The 22743-nt window shown below is 35.3% G+C and overlaps 1 protein-coding gene across 2 annotated transcripts in view; it reads left to right on the top strand.

The window, feature by feature from the left end:
- Window positions 1-22743, top strand: part of antxr2a (ANTXR cell adhesion molecule 2a) — a 235825-nt gene that overhangs the window by 105060 nt on the left and 108022 nt on the right. For both annotated transcript variants that reach the window (XM_015365593.2, XM_069187145.1), the window contains exons 11-12: window positions 5342-5420; window positions 5817-5912. In XM_015365593.2, the coding sequence (XP_015221079.1) occupies window positions 5342-5420; window positions 5817-5912 (175 nt within the window). The remainder of the gene's footprint in view (window positions 1-5341; window positions 5421-5816; window positions 5913-22743) is intronic.

The raw sequence follows: 22743 nt of genomic DNA, 5'->3' as shown, positions 1-22743 counted from the left end.
AATACATATAAGAAAGACAAGCAGTTAGAGGTGCTACCAAAATTAGAAAATGAAGCAGATACAGACACTAAGTCTCTGAAAAGAAAGGTTCTGAGGTTAGATTTAAATGCACTCAGGGTACGTGACTGATATCACTGGGAATACAAATTGAGAGCTCTGGGGTGCAGCTAGAGAAGACCCTGTCACCCACAGAATGTAGATGTTCTTGAGGACAGCTAGAAGACCAGAGTCAGACGGACAAAGGTGGGGGAGTAGACAGATAATAAGCCATATACTGTAGGTACTGAATGAGGATGAGGAATTTGAAGTTGACTCGAAACCTGATAGGTAACCAGTGCAAGGACTTGAAAACAGGTGTAATGCATCCCTGATAGGATTCTCGCTGTCATTTTCTGAACATATTGAAGATTGCTCAGTGTGGATTTAATTTCCCCAGTGAACAGGATGTGCATTTATTAATTCTAGGAAAAAAAGCCTTTCTTAATTTCTCTATTTCTTAGTTTCTCTAGTTCCCTTTAAAATACACTATTATCCCACAATGCAGAGTATTAAATGGCCAGTATTTACACATGATATTTGTGATTTAAAGAAATTAAAACAAGCAGCTTTTGGGGATTTAAGTGTTGGCTGAGGTATTGCAGGATAAAAGACTAGAGATGTTGGTAAGAAGAAGATAATTTTGGGAAAGCTAAGGAATACACTGATAACAAGAACACTTCCTAATGGGGTTAGGCATACTTTTGATGAAGATGATGAAGTTAACAGACTGTATGTTTACATAAATACTGAAATGAGGATTGTATTTTAGATTTTGTGCAGTTACTAGTATTGAACTGTGTGTTTGATGCACATGAATTGAAGGAATGGGCAAACATAGCTGATGCGGATCCACAGAGCCAGCATATTAATATGTTTATAATTAGAGGTAATTTGTTTAAATAACTAGGTATGGATACTGATGTGCAAGAGAGGTGAAAGGCCAGCACTATAAAATATTTTATTCTCAGTGAGATGCTGCCATTTCATAGTGGGTTTCTAACACTGTGTATAGTTCCATCTATTTCTAATCTCTTTATCCAGTACAGAGGATTTGGAGCCTATCCCAGTAAACAACGGACACAAGGCAGAATACACCCTGGACATAGCGCCAGTCCATCACAGGACAGACAGACACAAACACACACACACCAGGGCCAGTTTTCCCATAAACCAATTAACTTACCAGTATGTTTTGGAGTGCGAGAGGGAGTCATATCACACATATGGAGAAAAACCATGTAACCCAGAGAGAACATGCAAACCCCACACACACAGGATGGCAGGAATTGAATCTAGGACCCCAGTGCTACAAGATAGCAATGCTAACCACTTTGCCACCATTATAAATGGATGGATATCTTAGTTATCTTTCTAGTTCACAGGTTTGCATGCATAATTAATTTTGAAAGGCGCTGAGACATCAGGTACTACTGTTGTATTTATGAAAAAGAAACAAAACAAAAAGCATACTAACAACTGTGCCATCCTACTCTTTAGTTAATACAATTTATTATTTATAAACAGTTAACATTGTTAGCAAAATATTTTGAATTATATTTAACCCCATTTCTTCTTTAGTTTTGTATTTAACTTATTATATGATAGTCAGATTTAATGTATATTTGAACAATGAAAATATATTTTTACAAGATGCGGGGGAAAGTGCAACAACTTATTACAGTGCTAAATTTAATATTGATTGCTAATAGTTTATGCTAACACCTAACTTTCTTAATTAGGTGTAATTAAAACAGTGAACTAAGTGTAACATACCATTCAGAAATACAATCGAGAATAGTTTTGTGGTGTTTGTATGGATGAAACGTTTCTAAAATGTATAACGTAACAAAATTAAAGACGATTAAATTCTGTAATCTTTTCAATTGTAATGTCATTAGACAGAACAAGAAGTTTCTGCTTTGTCTAAGGATGGTATCAAAAAGTAGTCTAGGTGGTGAGAAAGCTGTGCTTAATGATAATTAAGTGACTTAAAAGTAAAAAGAGATGCTTCATATTGCTTGATTAATTTTAAAAACTAAGTTATAAATGCAGACGCAATCGCTGCCATAAGCGCTCCAGGCAGTAGAACGTTTGCAGTGGGCGGTACGCTATTTTCAGAGCCTCTGATTGGGAAAAAAAGACCTGCTGATGAGTTTCACACAACAGGTAAAGAAAATAATGGGATTTTTTCTCTTCGTATCGTGTGTTGTCTTTATGAAATTCGTATATTTTAAACGTTTAATTAAGAAGTAAAAACCTTACACCGTACACAGAGATTCTGAGCTGATCACGAGGAAGAAAAATCACCCATTTTTCGCGCATAAAAGTGGTTTTTAACTCTGGAAACCCATTTTTATAGGTTTTAAAGTCATGCAATGTCTAAGTTAAGCAGGAACACATCATTATATCTCATTTTTTATTTATTTAAAAAAAAAAATCGTTTGCCCAGCCTACTACTACTACTAGAAGGTAGTCTTAGATTCAATATTTACATTCAATATACTGTATAGTTAATAAATTTATAGATAGATGGCATTTATTGCATTTTCTTTATTTCATAAATGTTATGTTTTACATAAAGAAAGCTTTCCTCATAATTCACCTTAGCACTTAAGATTTTAACAAAAATTAGTTTGTGGTTTATATAAAATAAAAACAATTGCTTCCGTTAAAAGCCTTGTTATAATTTCTAAATAACTTAAGAAGGTAGACATAAAAGAAAGGTCAACAGTTGAAACACATTTTCTTTCTCTTCTTTTTAATTTTCAGCATGGAATTCAACTTCTACTAGTTTTCCCACACACTGGCATAGCTACCCCCTTCAGTTCTTGTTGTTTTACTTATGAAGTATTTTATCCTAAGATTAGTGTTGTAGAAAATTCTAAAGAAATACTTGTGCCCTTTAAGTTCATTCAACATGTTGTGGTGTCAATAAGGACATTGCAAAGGCAAATAGGTGCTGCATACTTGAACCTCTAGAGATTATTCTGCCAAGAAAAATCACATCTTTTGGGCGTTTATTTAGTAATGTTTGTCAAGGTTCTAATTAAGTATGACTAATCCATATCTGCAACTGATTCACAAATGCCTGTATATTTTTATAATCATAAGTGGTGAAATATTTTGAATGACAAGCTCAAAAGATGAGTCTGTTTAGATGCAGGTTTTAAATTTAGACCTAAGCTAGCTTACATTGCATCCATTGGTATCTATATGAAGTTACAATTAATGGCAATAAAAAAAGCATTGTTAACTCAAGTAATTAAAATGTCATTATTAGCGTAAATAATTGCACCCATTTTGTTTTCAAAAATAAGAAGAATTTAATATTAATCCTGTGCACTTTAATACTTTATACTATCATTAGTCCTAGCATATAGTCATTATTGGTATATGATCTTATTTCTCGTCATAATGCATAAAAGGTGTATATTACCATAGTTTTTATATTTGTGTTTTGTCAATCCAATGCAAGATGAAGGCCTCCAGAAACTTGTATCCTTGATAATTGTCATTCATCATACTCAATTGTACAGTTGTGAGAAAAAGTTTGTGAACTGTTCGGAATTATCTGGATTTCTGCATGAATGGCTCCTAAAATGTGATATGATCTTCATCTAAGTCAGAATAATAAAAAAGACAGTCTTATTTAACAAACAGCACACAACATTTTACTTTATTGAACAAATTGTTTAAGCAATCAAGGTAATTGATGGAAAAAGTAGGTGAACCTTTATATTTAGTAACTAGTGAAACCTTCTTTATTGGCAATAACCTCAACCAGACTTTCTGTAGCTGCTGATCAGACCAGAATTTAGGAGGTATTTTGGCCCATTCCTCTATACAAAATTGTTTCAGTTCATGTATATATTTGGGATGTCTTGCTTGAATGGCCTGCTCCAGATCACGCCAAAGGATTTCAATGGGATTGAGGTCAGACTTGCCATTCTAAAATATGGAATTTCTCCTGTTTGAGCCACTCTGTTGTTTGTTTACTCCTGTCTTTTGGATCATTGTCATGTTGCATGACACAACTTCTTTTAAGTTTTAGATCACAGACATCCTGACATTCTGCTGTGGAATTTTCTGATACAACTTGGAATTCATTGGTCCCTCAATGATTGCAAGCTGTCCCGACCCAGCAACGCAGCCCCACACCATTATACTCCCTCCAGTTGGGATGAGGTTTTGGTATGCAGTGTTGTGTTTTCTCCAAACATAACGCTGTGTACATTTACCAAAAAGTTCAACTTTTGTCACATTTGTTCACAGAACATTGTTCCAGTAGTGCTGTGGAACATCCAGGTGGTCTTTAGCAAACCTGAGACAGGCAGCAATGTATTTTTTGGAGAGCAGTGGTTTCCTCCCTGGTAACTTCCCATCAACACCACTCTTGTTCAGTGTTTTTCTTATGGTAGACTAATGAACACTTGACGTATGAACATACTTGACGTCATCAAGTGCAAGAGATCTTGCAGATCCTTAGCTGTCACCCTAGCGTTCTTTGTCACCTGTTTGAGGACTGTACAGCATGCCCTTGCTCTGATCTTTGTAGGACACCCACTCCTAGGGAGAGTAGCAATGGTGCTGAATTCTTCCATTTGTAAACTATCTGCCTGACTGTGGACTGATGGAGGCCCAAGTCTGTAGAAATCCTTTTGTAACCTTTTCCAGTCTTACGAACTTCAACAACTCTTCTTCTAAGGTCCTCTGAAGTTTGTTTTGATTGGGCTGTATTGCACTTCAAGAGAATTCTGTTGTGAAGAGCAAGTAACCAAAATTGTGTGAGTTTTTATACAGCAAGACAGGCCAAACCTACACCTGGAATGATTGGAACACCTGACTTATTGTTTGGAATACCAAGATGTCATTATCCTAGAGGTTAACATACTTTTTCCATCAATTACCTTGATTGTTTTAATCATTAATTCAATAAAGACATGACAATTTAAAATGTCGTGTGTGTTGTTTCTTAAATAAAACTGTATTTATTATTATGACTTAGATGGAGATCAGATCACATTTTAGGAGCCATTAATGCAGAAATCTAGATAATTCCAAAGGTTTCAGAAACTTTTTCTCACAACTGTATGATTTCAGTTTTTACCCTAACATAACCAGCAGGAGTTTCCTAATGTATTTAGATCTGTTTCAATATGAATGCCCAAAGGTCCTTGATTTGATAGGGCAGGTGAATTGTATTGTTCTTATGACTTTTATGCCTTATGGAGACTCATTTAATTCAAGTGAAAAAACTGTGAAATTATTAACATTACTACATTTTTTTTCTTTCTCAAAATAGATCCTTAGATGTCCTAGTAAGTTTGAACAATGGCCAATCCTTCATCTCAAGTGCTGTTACTATCTATGCCACATCTTGTGTAAGTGGGAATGACTGTAGGTAACTGCATTGAATGCACCAAATGATGTATTGAATGATTGATTGGATTGATATATGCCTGCCACATGTAAAATAAAAATACATTAGTAATAATACTTAGTTAAAATACTTAGTGAATATTTAATGCATAATATGTGCACTCTGTTTTGCATTTGGTGCTATATTCTCTATAGCATACTAGCCTTGATCGTGTATATGTTTATTGGTAGCTCCTGTACTGGGACATACAGTACTTTAACTTAATCACTAATTCATTTCTTTGAGTGTAGATGTTCTGTTTGGAAACATTGCAGTCATTTCAGAGCACCTTTCAAGACTAAATCAGTCATTCCAGATGCTTATCTAACATTGTGTTTTTTTATGTTTTGTTTTTTAGTCTAATGGTACTGCTGTGGCCATTGTCTTTCTGGTACTTTTCATTCTTCTGGCACTGCTTCTGATGTGGTGGTTTTGGCCTCTGTGTTGTAAATTGGTGAGTATTTGATATATAAAAAATAGTTTACAGATAGAATGACACAAGACCCACACAGCCATCGGAATTCAGCAATAACAACACAAAATTTTCATGTTGGATAAACATACTGGACTAAATTTCTGAAAGGTTTCCATCTTGGCTGGTGGTTTGCAACCTGTGGTATGCATTCCTACACTAGTATGCAAAAGCATTGTCAATGTTAGTTGACCTTTGTGTAACACTAACACAATAATCATCTGAAGTCTTTTCTACCTGGACTCATCACCATCTCTATATGCTCCTCCGCTGAGTATTGTTTAATATTGTCACATCTATTCAGTTTTGTATTGTTGATTGTAGACAGATAGCATAGTTTTTAAAAATTAAATGTAAAAAGACAAGGCATACCCTTCCCCTTGGAGGTGTTCAAGTGAAAGCCATTCCTAAAATAATTGGTATCTTTGATAGTTTGAAAGCAAAAAAAAGTTGCTAGTTAAAAAAGTGGTACTTAAGTTTGAAAAGTAGAAAACACTCAGCTGCATAAAATAATACAAGAAGCAATGCATTTATCTAAATATAAGATAGCTATCTAAACATTTATAGTTGTGCAATTTATAGAGACTTATTCAGATCTGTTCTCATGTTGCCAGTGTTGTATCCTAGATTATCATCTTTTCCTGTCAAATACATATGGCTTATTGTTAACATTAGCATGTGTTAGCTGTTACTCTGTGAAAGTCTTTATCAGAGATTTTTTAAATAGAAACAATATAGTTAAGTCCAGTGATATAATATTAAAACTTCCATCTCTACAGATTTGGTGCATTATGGGAATCTAAAGAGTTCCTGTGGTGATGTTTTCTCTGTCTATTGTACAAAATACAAAATTTTCTAATCCAAGGGATGCTGCAGAAGTTTGCAGTTCATGGTCTGCGGCAACCCACAGTTTTTTTAAATACTCAGTTTTGTGGTTGCACTTCATTGTAAAATGGCAAGGTGGAGCAGTGAAAGTTTAATGTGGCATGTGGAGCATTTGGGCTGTTGCCAGAAAACGCCTGGTTTTTAATCCTGGTCAATGCTGAGGGACAGTCTTTTTCCAATTATAGAATATAAATTGTAAACTGTTTAAACTTTTATTAATTTTAAACTGTATTACAGCATATTAAATATTGAACTAATTAAAAAATAGGTATATTTTATAAAAGCATGATTGCTTAGTTGGATATATAATAAAATAGTTTATTATAATTACTGTAGCTTGTGAGCATGACACATTGTAGTCAAGGTAAATTTTGGTAACCGAAAATAAAAACAGTAGTATAACGTAATACGTACCTAATGTACACACAGCAGATGGTAGTGGTAGCTAAATTTTAAAAAAGTACACAACAGTATTCCTCCTTCTTCATAAATATTTTATGTATCAAAGTCTTTAACTTGGTGACTTACAGTGGGTTATGGGTTTAATGTGCTTGTTCTAACATTATAAAGTTTATATACTGTACTTCATAAAAAGTTATAATGTTATATCCTTTTCTAAGTATATGTAGTAAGAACACCACTTGCTATTATTTAAGAAAAAGTTGTATTGATTTAATACCACTTGATAGTAATATTAATATGGAATCGTGTAACAAAACTTTTATTGTCCGTAGTGCTAATGGCCAATGGACTGTAATGTAGGGCACTGCACCCAAGCACTTCAAAGGCAAATCAGGGAATTACTTTTGATTTGTTTCTTACATAGTCGAATATATAAAAATAGTCCACTATTATAGCTTGTTGTGAACGCGATCTGCCACTTTTAGGTTACAGAGTTACAGAGAAGACACCTCGAGTCTTGTCTTTTCAGCTTGGGATTAACCTTTAGAGCGATCCCTTTGGCTATACTTTTTACATAGCTGGATGTGTAAAAATAGTTTGTTATTATAGCTTGTTTGGAACGTGATGTGCTTCTTTCAGGTTTACAAATTTCCAAATTTTTATCCAAATTTCAGCAATGAGAAATTTAACTTTAAATTTTGATTAAGAAAAATATTTCACATATTCGGCACTGTAGTGGATTTGAAACCATATGGTATGATACCGTACATACAGTATATTTATACAGTATACAAACTCACTGCCGTTCATTGCTGTGTATGCTACTGGTTCGGTATATCTGTGGGGGAGGGTGTTTTGATTACACTATTAATGAGTCCCTGAGGCATATCATCCAACTTTCAGAATTCTAACAAATAAATCTTTGATGACATTGCACGAGAGATAAAGTAACCTTTTCAGAAGTCATGTACTGTGCAAAGTAGGTGAATTTGACAAACAGCTAATATTGCTTAAAGAATTTAAAATCTATCTGACCGTACTGTAGCTCTCATGTAATTGAGCAGAAAGTTACATTACTCTCACAAGCGGCCCTATTAGAGTTTGTGTTAACACACTGCACCCTTTTGAATGGATTTATATCCCCTTTATCACCTTTGTCTGTCTGGGGCGTAGAGGTTGTATCCTTTCCTCAGTTCAACACCTGCTGTGTCCCTTGTAAACTAAGAGACTAAAACCCGCTATCGATAAAACATCTGCCTTTCGACATTTCTCAAACTGCTCCAAAGTCGGGTGCAGGGTAAACTCCTCGAAACTGAAAGCCAGAATGGACACCACGATTACGCCTTAATACAAACATTAGTACCGTAATACCTATAATACAAAGGACCACTACAAACTTAAACAACTCCAAGTTTAGCACACGTGACCCAAGGAAAAATATCGGCTCCATAAAACAAATCAAAGATCCTGAACAAGCCCCCAAATATGCTATATCCCCACTATGGTTATGGCAAGGTGAATGTGGGAAGCTGATTTTAAAAACATTTTTTAAAGAAAATCAAAATTAGAAACAATGACAAGTTACTTCCTAACTTAGACATTGCATGACTTTAAACTTTAAACAATAGAGCCTCAGTTGTATTCACCCTTGTATTAACAGCTACAACAGATACAAATCTTAACACAAATGCAGAATCTTTTAAATCAGAATCTGCTAACTCTACTTCGCAACTGCATGTCAGGATCATGGTGTGCCCAGCAGCTCTTTTGTTTGGATTACACTATGAATGAGTTCCTGAGGCATACAGATGCAGCCATTCAAAATGCGCGGGCAATACCGCATTATTTTCCGGTACGCTGTACGCAGTCTACTGCAAGCTACCGGTAAATACCGGAAGTTACCGGTAAATACCGCTAGTTACCGTACATTCTCCTATAATACGACAAGCAAAATAATAGTATCCGGAATTTCCGCAAGGTGGAGCTAATAAAGCTCAACCTCTCATGTTTGAGCTGTGGCCATCAAAGTCTTTAACGAAGATATTACTAATAGTATTAATAATGAATGACCTTGGACAAGCTGTAAGTGTAAACTCAAAGTATTGCCCTGGTCAACATTCTTTTTTTCATTGACCGTCTTTGTAAAAGTAACACCACAGCATTTCGCAATCACGCATTTGTTTCCAATCATGCAAAGTACAGTAATTTCTGAGAATCGATTCACCATGCCTTTCACATGCTCATAAAAGAGATTGATTTAGGAACATAAACATATTACCGTATAAAACTGTACTGTATACAGTATGTATATGTATATTTAATGTCTTAACTGTGCCCGTTTTAGTATTGAATATTTATATGGAATTTTACCACTGAAGGGAAATCTTAGTAGCTGAGCATAAAAAGAATAGGAGCATACTGCAATGCGTGTGAAGGCCATAAACGATATTAATTTTGGAACATAAACATACAGTATATGGCTGGTCTCGGTACTTTAAAGAAAACATACATGAAACATGGTTTCATTATGACCAGAATCGGTCTTGAGATATTTTTAACTTGATTTACAGTATTTGAGAGGTATGTCTTAACACCGATACTACAGTGCGTAAATACTGCTCACGTATATGTTTCTAGGTTTATATTATGCATTTCATACGGTCAAATTACTTTTGAGCAACTAATAAGAAGCGCGAAACGGTATGCGTTTTAGTTTCGTTTTGTGCTGGGACTCTGCTTTTAACAATGTCACTGTGGATTGATTAGAGATATCAAGTACATACAAGTCATTTTTAAAATGTTGTAGTTCATCTTGTAAAAATGTTACGAGTACATCATCTGTCAACAATTACACAGGTTCTGTTTCCATATAGCGGATTTTGGTTACGTAATATTATTTTCTAGTTTCACGTTGTGAATATGTGATTTGGGCAAACAGAGCCGCAAAGAAGTACATTATGGGTTGTTGTTTTGTTTTTTTTTGCAGTTTTATCTAGAACAAGCGATGCTTTAACCTTTGTCTGATTCTTGTGAAACTATCCACACGACAGTTACAGTACCTAGGAGTTGACTTCAGTGATGTCACTGATGGGATGTTTCTAAAAATCCATCCTCTGTAAAACGTCTTCTCTAGTTGTCTTGCATATGTATTCGCTAATGAAGCTGTGTGTTCTGAGCCTGGATCTCTACATTTCTGTATGAACCAGCTTAGAGGGCTAAAGACAGCTTGTGTTTAAATTGAGTGTAAGGTAATTTATGCTTCTAAAGTCATGGTCAGCATTTATTATTGTACTGAGCTGTAAACGTGTTCTGTGCGTTTTTATAGCGTTATCAAATCTGGTGGCGCTGTGTGTTAGTTTCCTGACTCCCATGTTACATGGTCTGTGATTGAATCCCATGGAACTATGACTTTATTTTTTAACAAACATTTCTTTGAAAAAATGAAATGTTTCCCTTGGTCAGAGATTAAATGAAACCTCACTCGCACCAAACATATTTATATTTCTAAATATCACAACATGATCGAATTTAAGTCTTTTTAATAACAATGAATAGTCACCTATGCGTTACAAAATAAACATTTATATTGATTTGAATCGCGTTTTGATTTAAATCGTAAATGCGTGTTTAAATATATGTGTTTAAAGGCAATATACTGTATAAAAGCGCTGATTCTTATGGAGTGTGTTTCGCCGGGGATTCAAAAAAAATATTTTTTTTAATTGCGTATCTAAGGACAATTGCAGTATAACTTTGTTCATGCACATACAGTGGCATGTTACATTATAATTTGGGTGTCTCCTCTTGCCAGATTGCATTTTGAGTGCGGTTTTTGACTTTTTCTAAATTGCGACCCATAAATAAAGCTGATAGAGCTTAGACTAACTGTATTCTAAACTATTAATTCATTTAGGGCTAAAATACGTTCATTGTCTTCAAATCGAGTCGAGTTGACATTGGAAGCTTGCCACTCCCGGAATGTTAAACCAACGCATTAGAATGTTAAAGCATTGAGGAGCCCAGCTACCAGTTAACACTGTACTTCCTACTTTGAAAATACCTGTGAAACCGGTTTAATTCGTCACAGCCAGCACTCCGGCAGAGAGGGGGTTGTACTCGTAAAGTAGAAGCAGGCGAGATTTCCAGCAAAAGACACCTCCCCCCCCCCTCAAAAACCCAGTAAGCAGTAATGCTTTATGTTGATCCCATTCTTTTCTTTACCTGTTGTGTGAAACTCATCAGCAGGTCTTTTTTTCCCAATCAGAGGCTCTGAAAATAGCGTACCGCCCACTGCGCTCCGTCAGAGAGGGGCGCGGCACCGAGAGAGGGAGGAGGCGCGGAGCTCAGCAGTACAGAACGAACGTTCTGCTGGCTGGAGCGCTTATGGCAGCGATCGCGTCTGCATTTATAACTTAGTTTTTAAAATTAATCAAGCAATATGAAGCATCTCTTTTTACTTTTAAGTCACTTAATTATCATCAAGCACAGCTTTCTCGCCACTTAATTTTTTGATACCATCCTTAGTCAAACCAGAAACGTGTTGTTCTGTCTAATGACATTACAAGTGGAAAGATTACAGATTTTAATCGTCTTTAATTTTGTTACGTTATACATTTTAGAAACGTTTCATCCATACAAACACCACAAAACTATTTTCGATTGTATTTCTGAATGGTATGTTACACTTAGTTCACTGTTTTAAATACATCTAATTAAGAAAGTCAGGTGTTAGCATAAACTATTAGCAATCAATAATATTAAATTTAGCACTGTAATAAGTTGTTGCACTTTCCCCCACATCTTGTAAAAATATATTTTCATTGTTCAAATATACATTAAGTCTGACTATCATATAAGAAGTTAAATACAAAACTAAAGAAAAAATAGGGTTAAATATAATTCAAAATATTTTGCTAACAATGTTAACTGTTGCAGATATGGATTAGTCATACTTATTTAGAACCTTGACAAACATTACTAAATAAACGCCCAAAAGATGTGGTTTTTCTTGGCAGAATAATCTCTAGAGGTTCAAGTATGCAGCAGCTATTTGCCTTTGCAATGTCCTTATTGACACCACAACATGTTGAATGAACTTAAAGGGCACAAGTATTTCTTTAGAATTTTCTACAACACTAATCTTAGGATAAAATACTTCATAAGTAAAACAACAAGAACTGAAGGGGGTAGCTATGCCAGTGTGTGGGAAAACTAGTAGAAGTTGAATTCCATGCTGAAAATTAAAAAGAAGAGAAAGAAAATGTGTTTCAACTGTTGACCTTTCTTTTATGTCTACCTTCTTAAGTTATTTAGAAATTATAACAAGGCTTTTAACGGAAGCAATCGTTTTTATTTTATATAAACCACAAACTAATTTTTGTTAAAATCTTAAGTGCTAAGGTGAATTATGAGGAAAGCTTTCTTTATGTAAAACATAACATTTATGAAATAAAGAAAATGCAATAAATGCCATCTATCTATAAATGTATTAACTATACAGTATATTGAATGTAAATATTGAATCTAAGACTACCTTCTAGTAGTAGTAGTAGGCTGGGCAAACGATTTTTACAATTTTTTAAAAATAAATAAAAAATGAGATATAATAATGTGTTCCTGCTTAACTTAGACATTGCATGACTTTAAAACCTATAAAAATGGGTTTCGAGAGTTAAAAAACACTTTTTATGCGCGAAAAATGGGTGATTTTTCTTCCTCGTGATCAGCTCAGAATCTCTGTGTACGGTGTAAGGTTTTTACCTCTTAATTAAACGTTTAAAATATACGAATTTCATAAAGACAACACACGTTTCGAAGAGAAAAAATCCCATTATTTTCTCTTCCTGTGTGTGAAACTCATCAGCAGGTCTTTTTTTCCCAATCAGAGGCTCTGAAAATAGCGTACCGCCCACTGCAAACGTTCTACTGCCTGGAGCGCTTATGGCAGCGATTGCGTCTGCATTTATAACTTAGTTTTTAAAATTAATCAAGCAATATGAAGCATCTCTTTTTACTTTTAAGTCACTTAATTATCATTAAGCACAGCTTTCTCACCACCTAGACTACTTTTTGATACCATCCTTAGACAAAGCAGAAACTTCTTGTTCTGTCTAATGACATTACAATTGAAAAGATTACAGAATTTAATCGTCTTTAATTTTGTTACGTTATACATTTTAGAAACGTTTCATCCATACAAACACCACAAAACTATTCTCGATTGTATTTCTGAATGGTATGTTACACTTAGTTCACTGTTTTAAATACATCTAATTAAGAAAGTCAGGTGTTAGCATAAACTATTAGCAATCAATATTAAATTTAGCACTGTAATAAGTTGTTGCACTTTCCCCCGCATCTTGTAAAAATATATTTTCATTGTTCAAATATACATTAAATCTGACTATCATATAATAAGTTAAATACAAAACTAAAGAAGAAATGGGGTTAAATATAATTCAAAATATTTTGCTAACAATGTTAACTGTTTATAAATAATAAATTGTATTAACTAAAGAGTAGGATGGCACAGTTGTTAGTATGCTTTTTGTTTTGTTTCTTTTTCATAAATACAACAGTAGCACCTGATGTCTCAGCGCCTTTCAAAATTAATTATGCATGCAAACCTGTGAACTAGAAAGATAACTAAGATATCCATCCATTTATAATGGTGGCAAAGTGGTTAGCATTGCTATCTTGTAGCACTGGGGTCCTAGATTCAATTCCTGCCATCCTGTGTGTGTGGGGTTTGCATGTTCTCTCTGGGTTACATGGTTTTTCTCCATATGTGTGATATGACTCCCTCTCGCACTCCAAAACATACTGGTAAGTTAATTGGTTTATGGGAAAACTGGCCCTGGTGTGTGTGTGTTTGTGTCTGTCTGTCCTGTGATGGACTGGCGCTATGTCCAGGGTGTATTCTGCCGTGTCTGTCCAGGGTGTCCGTTGCTTACTGGGATAGGCTCCAAATCCTCTGTACTGGATAAAGAGATTAGAAATGGATGGAAGTAAAGGCACTGTGTGGATGGAACTATACACAGTGTTAGAAACCCACTATGAAATGGCAGCATCTCACTGAAAATAAAATATTTTATAGTGCTGGCTTAAGGAAACAGCCTTTCCACCTCTCTTGCACATCAGTATCCATACCTAGTTATTTAAACAAATTGCCTCTAATTATAAACATCTTAATATGCTGGCTCTGTGGATCCGCATCAGCTATGTTTGCCCATTCCTTCAATTCATGTGCATCCAACACACAGTTCAATGCCAGCAACTACACATAATCTAAAATACAATCCTTATTTCAGTATCTATGTAAACATATAGTCTGTTAACTTCATCATCTTCATCAAAAGTATGCCTAACACCATTAGGAAGTGTTCCTGTTATAAGTGTATTCCTCAGCTTTCCCCAAATTATCTTCTTCTTACCAACATCTCTAGTCTTTTATCCTGCAATAACTCAGCCAACACTTAAATCTCCAAAAGCTGCTTGTGTTAATTTCTTTAAATCACAAATATCATGTGTAAATACTGGCCATGTAATACTCTGCATTGTGGAATAATAGTTTATTTTAAAGGGAACTAGAGAAACTAAGAACTAGAGAAATCAAGAAAGGCTTTTTTTTCTAGAATTAATAAATGCAGATTCTGTTCACTGGGGAAATTAAATCCACACTGAGCAATCTTCAATATGTTCAGAATATGACAGCGAGAATCCTATCAGGGATGCATTACACCTGTTTTCAAGTCTTTGCACTGATTACCTATCAGATTTCGAGTCAACTTCAAAATCCTTATCCTCATTCAGTACCTACAGTATATGGCTTATTATCTGTCTACTCCCCACCTTTGTCCGTCTGACTCTGGTCTTCTAGCTGTCCTCAAGAACATCTACATTCTGTGGGTGACAGGGTCTTCTCTAGATGCACCCCAGAGCTCTATATTTTTATTCCCAGTGATATCAGTCACGTATCCTGAGTGCATTTAAATCTAACCTCAGAACCTTTCTTTTCAGAATACTTAGTGTCTGTATCTGCTTCATTTTCTAATTTTGGTAGCACCTCTAACTGCTTGTCTTTCTTATATGTATTTACTTTGTAATCTGTGGTCCTTTTATCTGTTTTTACATCTACTGTATTGCTTTGAGATGCAATTTTAAAGGTGATATATAAAATAAAGTTTTTTATTATTGTTATAGAGAAACATATTCAGATTTTCCCTGGTTCAGAAAAAAATATCTAAAGTATACTAGTTTGTCACTCTTCTCACCTCCATTACTAAAATGCCAAATAGGAGTGGCTTAAGCGACATACACAGTCGTGTAACTGACAGTTTGAGGTAGCCTATCGTGTAAATTTCGCTTTGTTGCTGATTAAGCTTTCGAAACTCTGCCCCAAAGTCATGTGACTGATTTTTCACCCTGTTTCGTTGGTTAAACGCAATGATCACAAGCACCACCATGGTAACTGGGATGTGTAGTTTTTAATTCCGTTTGAAATATAACTGTACATACTGTCTTCATATTTGGCCAGGGCTTTAAAGAGAAGGCGCGCCAAAAAATTTCGGTGCCGTCGTCTCCGCTTTAAAGGTACCCCCGTGCTGGAAGAATTTGACCTCGGAACGTTTGCCTAGCGTACTTATAGTGGACATAAAAACAAGAGTTCGCTGGCATTATATCCTAGAAGACACAGACCGGCGCCAGACCGGTAAAATGCCTGATGAACTAGGGATTGGACAGTTTCCAAGTGCTTGTACAATCGATGGAAGTGTTCAAATAAAGGTGCAAAAGAAATAAAAAAAATAATCATTTATTTCTTTATCATATTGGCTATATTATATTCCCTTTTAATTAAATTCTAAAAGTATGCTTGTTGACTCCGGTATCACATTAGTTAAAGACTTCGAAGCTTACAATGTTTAGGGAGAAATGGAATACCGGTGTGTATTTTTTTCTTTTCATGATAGGTGTCGCATTTTAAATCATTTTCGTAGTTAGAAATTATGAAATGCTCTGTTAAAAGCAAGGGAGATTTTATGTCCATTGCAGTAAAAGAAAATGCCTGACAAAGTGGGGCTTGGACAGATTCCAAGTGCTTGTACAAATGTGCTAAAGAAATTATACTTTGAGTTTACAGCTTGTCCAAAGTCATTCATTATTAATACTATTAGTAATATCTTCGGCAAAGGCTTTGATGCAAAAATATTTCTGATAAAGGTAGGTTGTGTACTTTTGTCCAACTGAGCAATCTTGCTTTCATAAAATATACCAACTTTTTAATGACTGATGATTAACATGCTGTAATACACAGTTTAAATTTAAAAGCTCAAATGCTGCACATGAGAGGTTAAACTTTATTGGCTCCTCCTGGTGGTTTTAAAAGGTGATGCTGGATACTTTCCGGCATGATGTCAAATGACGCGATTAACCCCGTGATACTGCATGATACTGCGACACACCCACCGGGGTATACCGCGAAATACCCCACCCATTTTGAATGGCCGCATCTGTACGTATGTTTGCAGTTAAATTGTGTGTCATTCAGTGCTTGGGATCTTCTGGAATCTGCTGCAGTTAGCATTTAGAAAAGATACATAATCTCCCCCAACCCTGCTGAGGTCTCCTTTAGTCCAGCAACAGATTTCATAGTGTACAGGCACACTAGACAATCATCTTTAAAATATTAAAGCACTCAAACCTTTGTCTGCTTAGTTACAGTGGCAAGTTTATACTTACATTTCTAATGTAAATAATGTACCATCTCAATGTAACATATTTCACCTTTCTGTTTTACGTGGTTGAAATTTTTTCCAGGCTGTCCATCCATTCATTTTCAAACTGCTTTATTCAATACAGTGTCACATGGGAGTGGGAGCCTAACCTGGCGGACAGCACGCGCAAGCAGGCTACACCCTGTATAGGACATCAGTCCATTGTAGAACACACAGACATAAACATGCACGTACACACTCACGCCAAGACCAACCTTCCTGGAAGGCAATAAATCTACCACTATGTCTTTGGGAAGATCTTAGGAATCTTTGGAATTACGTAGATTTGGAAAGGGAGGTTACACAGATTTGGGAAGGGAGGAACCAAACTCTCGGTGAAAATATCATGAATCTGGGGAATTTCTGGTAAAAAGTAGATAATCTGATAGCTGTTGTTGTATAAATATTTTGAAACTATTTGGCACCACCTTATATGTCTGAACATTACTACTGTTGTGCTCTTAATTTTGCTGATTGTATCTTTCTTCCACAGATACAAAAGTATTCATCCTCTTCCAATGATTTACACAGACAGATTGTATGACTTTCAAAGTAATTTTGTGTGCTTGGATTAATTTAGTTTGCCATAGCTAAAGGAGTGAATACTGATACTGTTTAATCAACATATTTTATTTTTTTAGATGTTTAACATATTTCACTCATGCAAATGTACAGTTAAGCATTCAAAGTTTGATTTAAGACATTCACTGCATAAAATGTATACACATCATTTGTAGTCAGAATAGGACATTATAGGACAGGGGTAAATACCATTGTAAAGCACTGTACTTTTGGCATATTTTCTGTTGTTTGCCTTAACTCTTGAATTTGAAGATATAAATAAGTTGTCTTTGTCAAAATCATAAAGAAAGGAATTAGAAGGACACTACACTGCCTTTGTGTATATTATCAGTGTCTGTTTTTGTGGTAATTGCTTGTGGGTGACTGATGTTCCTAGGAAGACTAACAAACATAATTACTTTTTGTTTCCTGTTTTACCTTGTCTGTACACCTGCCTAGAGGTTAAAAATACTGAATAATCACACCCGCTAGTTAAACATAATTCCACTTTTTTTAAACTAGTCATTTTTAAATAGCTCTGACATATTTTCATGCATAATGTAAAACTATAGTATAAATGTCATTCTTGCTCTTTCCTTTTTCATGTGTTTTTTTTTGTTTTGATTCACAAAAACTGCTGCTTATCCCTGCTAGACTAAAACATGGATTGACAAAAACATTTTTTCTGGAAGGATTAGAAAGAATTACAGGAGAGCCATATGGGATATTGGCCTTTAGTTTTTTTATGGGTAGGGCTTGTGGTTCTGATTTTGGGAGTTCATCAGTTCTAATGTCTAATGCTTAAGTATCTCATGAAATATTTTAATTACCCTGCTTTCTGGGTACTGTATATATTTAGCACATCTGCCTGCCAGGTAGTTTAAAAATGCAACAGTGTGGATGTCATTTTGCTAATGCTTTAGTTATTCCACAATATGTCCAGAATATTTAAGTATTTTCCTTAATTATTTAATAAAAACATAATCCTTCAGTGTAAGGTCTATCTAAAATTGCATTAATCATTTTACCCAGAGCCTAATAACATATATTACTGTTGTCATTATTCTTAAATGTCATAATCTAATTGTCATAATCTAATTTAACTGTAATGTTTTTAATTGATTATTTCATATTAGAATGAAACCTACAATCTTTAAAGTCTGGTAATATCACAGTTTTATTGCAAGTGAAATTGTATTATAAAACCTAAAAAATCTGTTCTGCCAGGAGAGATGTCTTATCATGGTACTTTGCTTTTATATCTAAGGTTACATATATTTTTAGTCTTTTTTAGTTTTATCTATTGGAACACCAGTCTTTTCAAGCAGGCATTTACCCTTTTAATCTTGTAATTCTGGGAAAAACACAACCAGTACTTGTAAAAGGAATCTGGTTGAACTCACAAGATCAAACTTATACAGTAACTTTGTAAGAAGTCATCTTACAGTCGATGGAGTTTATAGTTCTATATAAGGTCCTAGGTGTAATTATAGTCAATTCATCTACAGGGGTTAGGAGCGTGTTACATTTTGAGCAAAGTTAGTTTGTAAGAGCAGGCTAAGAACAGAAAAATTGACTTGCATTTAGTTTAATTCACAGAGAGTTAGTTTACTTTACTGTGATGGAGCTGGAAACTTTTTGGTGGATGGTGTGTTCCAGGGAAAGCCCTCAGATTAACAGATCAAGTATGGACAAGTGATGTAAGGGGTTTGCTTTGCAGGAATAAGTCTGTTTCTCTTCCGGTGTGGCTGGAACCATGTTCAGCAGGCATTCAATCACAGGATTAGAACCATCGCTGACAATACAGGTGTAGCGGCGAGGCTTATTAATAAGAAAGAATTAAGTGTTCTGAGCTTTCCCAAAGGAGGCCCCATCTCACCCTCCATCTCTGCGGTGCAGCCACAGAGAAAGTATCCATGCAGGCTGATTTAAGATGTTTTCTTTTGATAAGGAACAAGCTCCCAAAGGGGGATGCACTTAGCTAAGCCTGGCTATCATGATCAATGGTCATCCATCGGCGCTTATCTGTCTAGGGAGTGCCAGATGGACATCTGGACTGCATTCCTAAGTGTCAGGAGTAAGTATCTCTCCTTGATCAACCAATCAGGGACTGGTAGGGCCGAGTAACCCACGTGGGACTCTGATGCCCATGGAACTTTCAGCCAATGAACGAGCTGAAGTTCCTCCAGGTAAAAACAGGCAACACAGAGGGCCTGTGAGATTCAAGAGATTCCTGAGAAAATTCTGTGGACTTTTCTAAAGGGAATTCAAAGGAAAATTCCAGGGCAGGACGGCCCAGGAGCAGAAGGCTCCCAAGGGCAGGACATTCTCGCAGCGCGCCTCCTGACCATTCTGAGACTCAGCCCGGACAACCACGGAACGGCCAAGTGTCCGATTGCCAGAACTTTCCTTTGTTCTAAGAGTCTAGAGCGGATGTTGCCAGAGAGTAACCAGAGGATCCACCCGAGGTTAGCAAGCCTTGTGAACAGGTCGGAACTGTGGACAGCTGAATCACTATTCAGAACTAGCTCTTCATCAGGAACGAACCGGTCCTCTTCCTGACTTGCTGGGACCCACAGTCATCTTTTCTCCTGTGCACAAACTTTGCTAGTTAAAGCCAACACTAACTAGCCGGTCAGTGAGCATCAGCAGCACACCGTCGCAAACCGCACAGCACAGCCTGGCACCTAGCCAGACAGCGCGGATTGGACAGCAACAGCCTGCAACTGTTTCTTTGTGCCCACAGAAGATCTGAATCCCCAGAGATTGGATGAGTATTCAACTTCAATGCATTATAGCTCGAGAATTCAATTGTTATCCCAACCAGTTGATATCAATTTAATTCTTAAGAGTTATGTACTTGTTTTGAGTATCTAATGTAGAAGTTATAACCAAGTTCATTTACGAAACAGTCTAAATGAATGATAAACTGAACGTATGTCCTCTTGATATATGTAACTCTTTGTAACTGACTGAATATATACCTTTTGTATTCTGATAACCGTCTCGATAAGATCTGTTAGGTTTACATGCATATTCTATGTATTAATAAATGTATCCTCGTGTATTAGTACCTGTGTGTGTGCGTTGTTTGAGTAATATCGCATGGTTGGATTCTAAAGCCATCAAAAGAATCAATTTTGTGATTTAGTGCTACAATTAATAATTGTCCCAGTAAATGCCCAAACCCAACAGAACTGGTGCCTTCAGAGAGCACACTACACAGGATATATAGGACTTTGGTAGAATCATCTGCTGTACAGTGATTTAGCCTTTTATGGCATGAGCTCTTTTTAAGAGTAATAAAAAATAAGAAATGCTAATATATTGTAAAAAGACTCCTTGGAAAAGTAAAAGCTCACAAAATGTGTAATTGTACAATAGTTACAGGCATCTTTGACTTGACAAGTTAAATTGACTCTTTTGATGATATAAGGTTATAAAATTATTGTTTTATACATGGTGTGGATATATAGTTTTACTGGATACATAGTGTATTTATTTTTATTTATTTTTCAAAATGATGAGTAAGACATTACATAGAATAACGATTCAGTTACTGACAGTCACTCAGAAATTCAATGACAAAAACATTCTATTTACATGTGATGAAAGTGAAATACTTTTTTATTCACAGAAAGGAAAACTTTGCAGAGTGTGCACCTTGTTTGTGACCAAGATTTATTTTTTTATTAGCATACACGTCACATATGACTTTTTTTTTAGGTGAGCTCTGGCCAGTACCCACCATAATTCTTTTGACATTACTTTGTAGCCCCACCAGGCCCGAATTCCAATTCCAAAGTTCACTGATTTTTTACATGCAGTAACTTACAAGTGTTAACAGACTATAAGAGTTAGAGGAAAGAAACTCAGGGTACTAAAAATAGCTACACATTTATAGGTTAATGTTTGATGATTCCAAGGTCATGTTATAACACACTTCATATACCACATTATCAAATGAAAAGACTATACATAAGGTACACCTTTCTGCATAGTTCTTATTGAAGTTATTCATGCTAGCAGTTTCTTCGTATTAATGTTATCAAAGTATCCACATCTATTAAGAAGAGAATGTTTTTTTTAAAACAAGAAAAATGCTTTTTCAACAAATGGAGTGGTTTCAATAGAGTGGTCCAATGGAGTGGAGTAGTTTCAACAAAAGTCCTCATTTTAAATACATGATACTTGTCTCCAGCACCTACTGTAAAGGAATTACCATTTACCAATTCTCGATAAGGTAGATACAGTAATTGGTTGGTTGCGCCTTTTCTGTAGACAATTATCAGACCTTAACCTTTCTCCCTTCTACTGCAAGCTGTTTTAAAGCCTACTACTTTACAATACAACAAACCATTTTCAGTTTCTCTTGAACCAAATCTCTCGTGAGCTGGTATGTTTTCTCTCCTTTTCATTACTGTAAGTCTCATAATCTGTGTTATACATCAGAAACTGCTAGACCTGCCCAAAACTAAAGTATATATTTGATAGCAATGAACATTACCATATATTTTTTATTTGTGTCATGATTTTGTATTATTTATATTTTTGTATATGAAGGTCCTAGTTAGGTACTCTGATTACTGAGAGTTTTCTTGTCCCAATCAGGGTCTATCCTGCCTTGAGTCCAGTGCTTTCAGTGATAGGTTTGGGACCACTGTTACCCTGAATTAGATAAGCAGTAATTGAATGTGGTGTGATGTAAGTCTTTGAGTCCTTACTAGTGCATTATACAATTTTAATATAGCATCCCTTCACATACATTTTGGCTCAGTTTAACTGTGTATTCTGACATTTTGTTTGCCTTTTTTATTTCTCATATTGTGTTGAAGATCTATACAACTTATCATCATAAACTTCAATCTTTTTAATAAGTGGCCACTTCAAGCTCAGCATTTCCCATTTTATATTTCTAGTTTTGTTTTAATATCCACCTGCAAAACCCTTTGCTGGTCACACTAAATGTCATCTGACAGGTGTTTGCCCAATCTAATTTTTTTTCTATTTTTAATTTGCTGCTTCCACAGTTTTTGCTAATCATTCTATTTTGTTATCAAATGCAAACTTTTAATTTAGCTTCCACATTTTGCGTCATCAAAAATGAAACATTAAATTTCTTCCATGTGCACGAAATAATTTTTCAATTTGTTTTGTTTATTTCCTCTTAATATATTAGCATTGCAAAATTG

Source organism: Lepisosteus oculatus, chromosome 3, assembly GCF_040954835.1.
Source record: "Lepisosteus oculatus isolate fLepOcu1 chromosome 3, fLepOcu1.hap2, whole genome shotgun sequence".
Lineage (NCBI taxonomy): Eukaryota > Metazoa > Chordata > Actinopteri > Semionotiformes > Lepisosteidae > Lepisosteus > Lepisosteus oculatus.
This window is presented reverse-complemented; position numbering and strand designations above follow the sequence as displayed.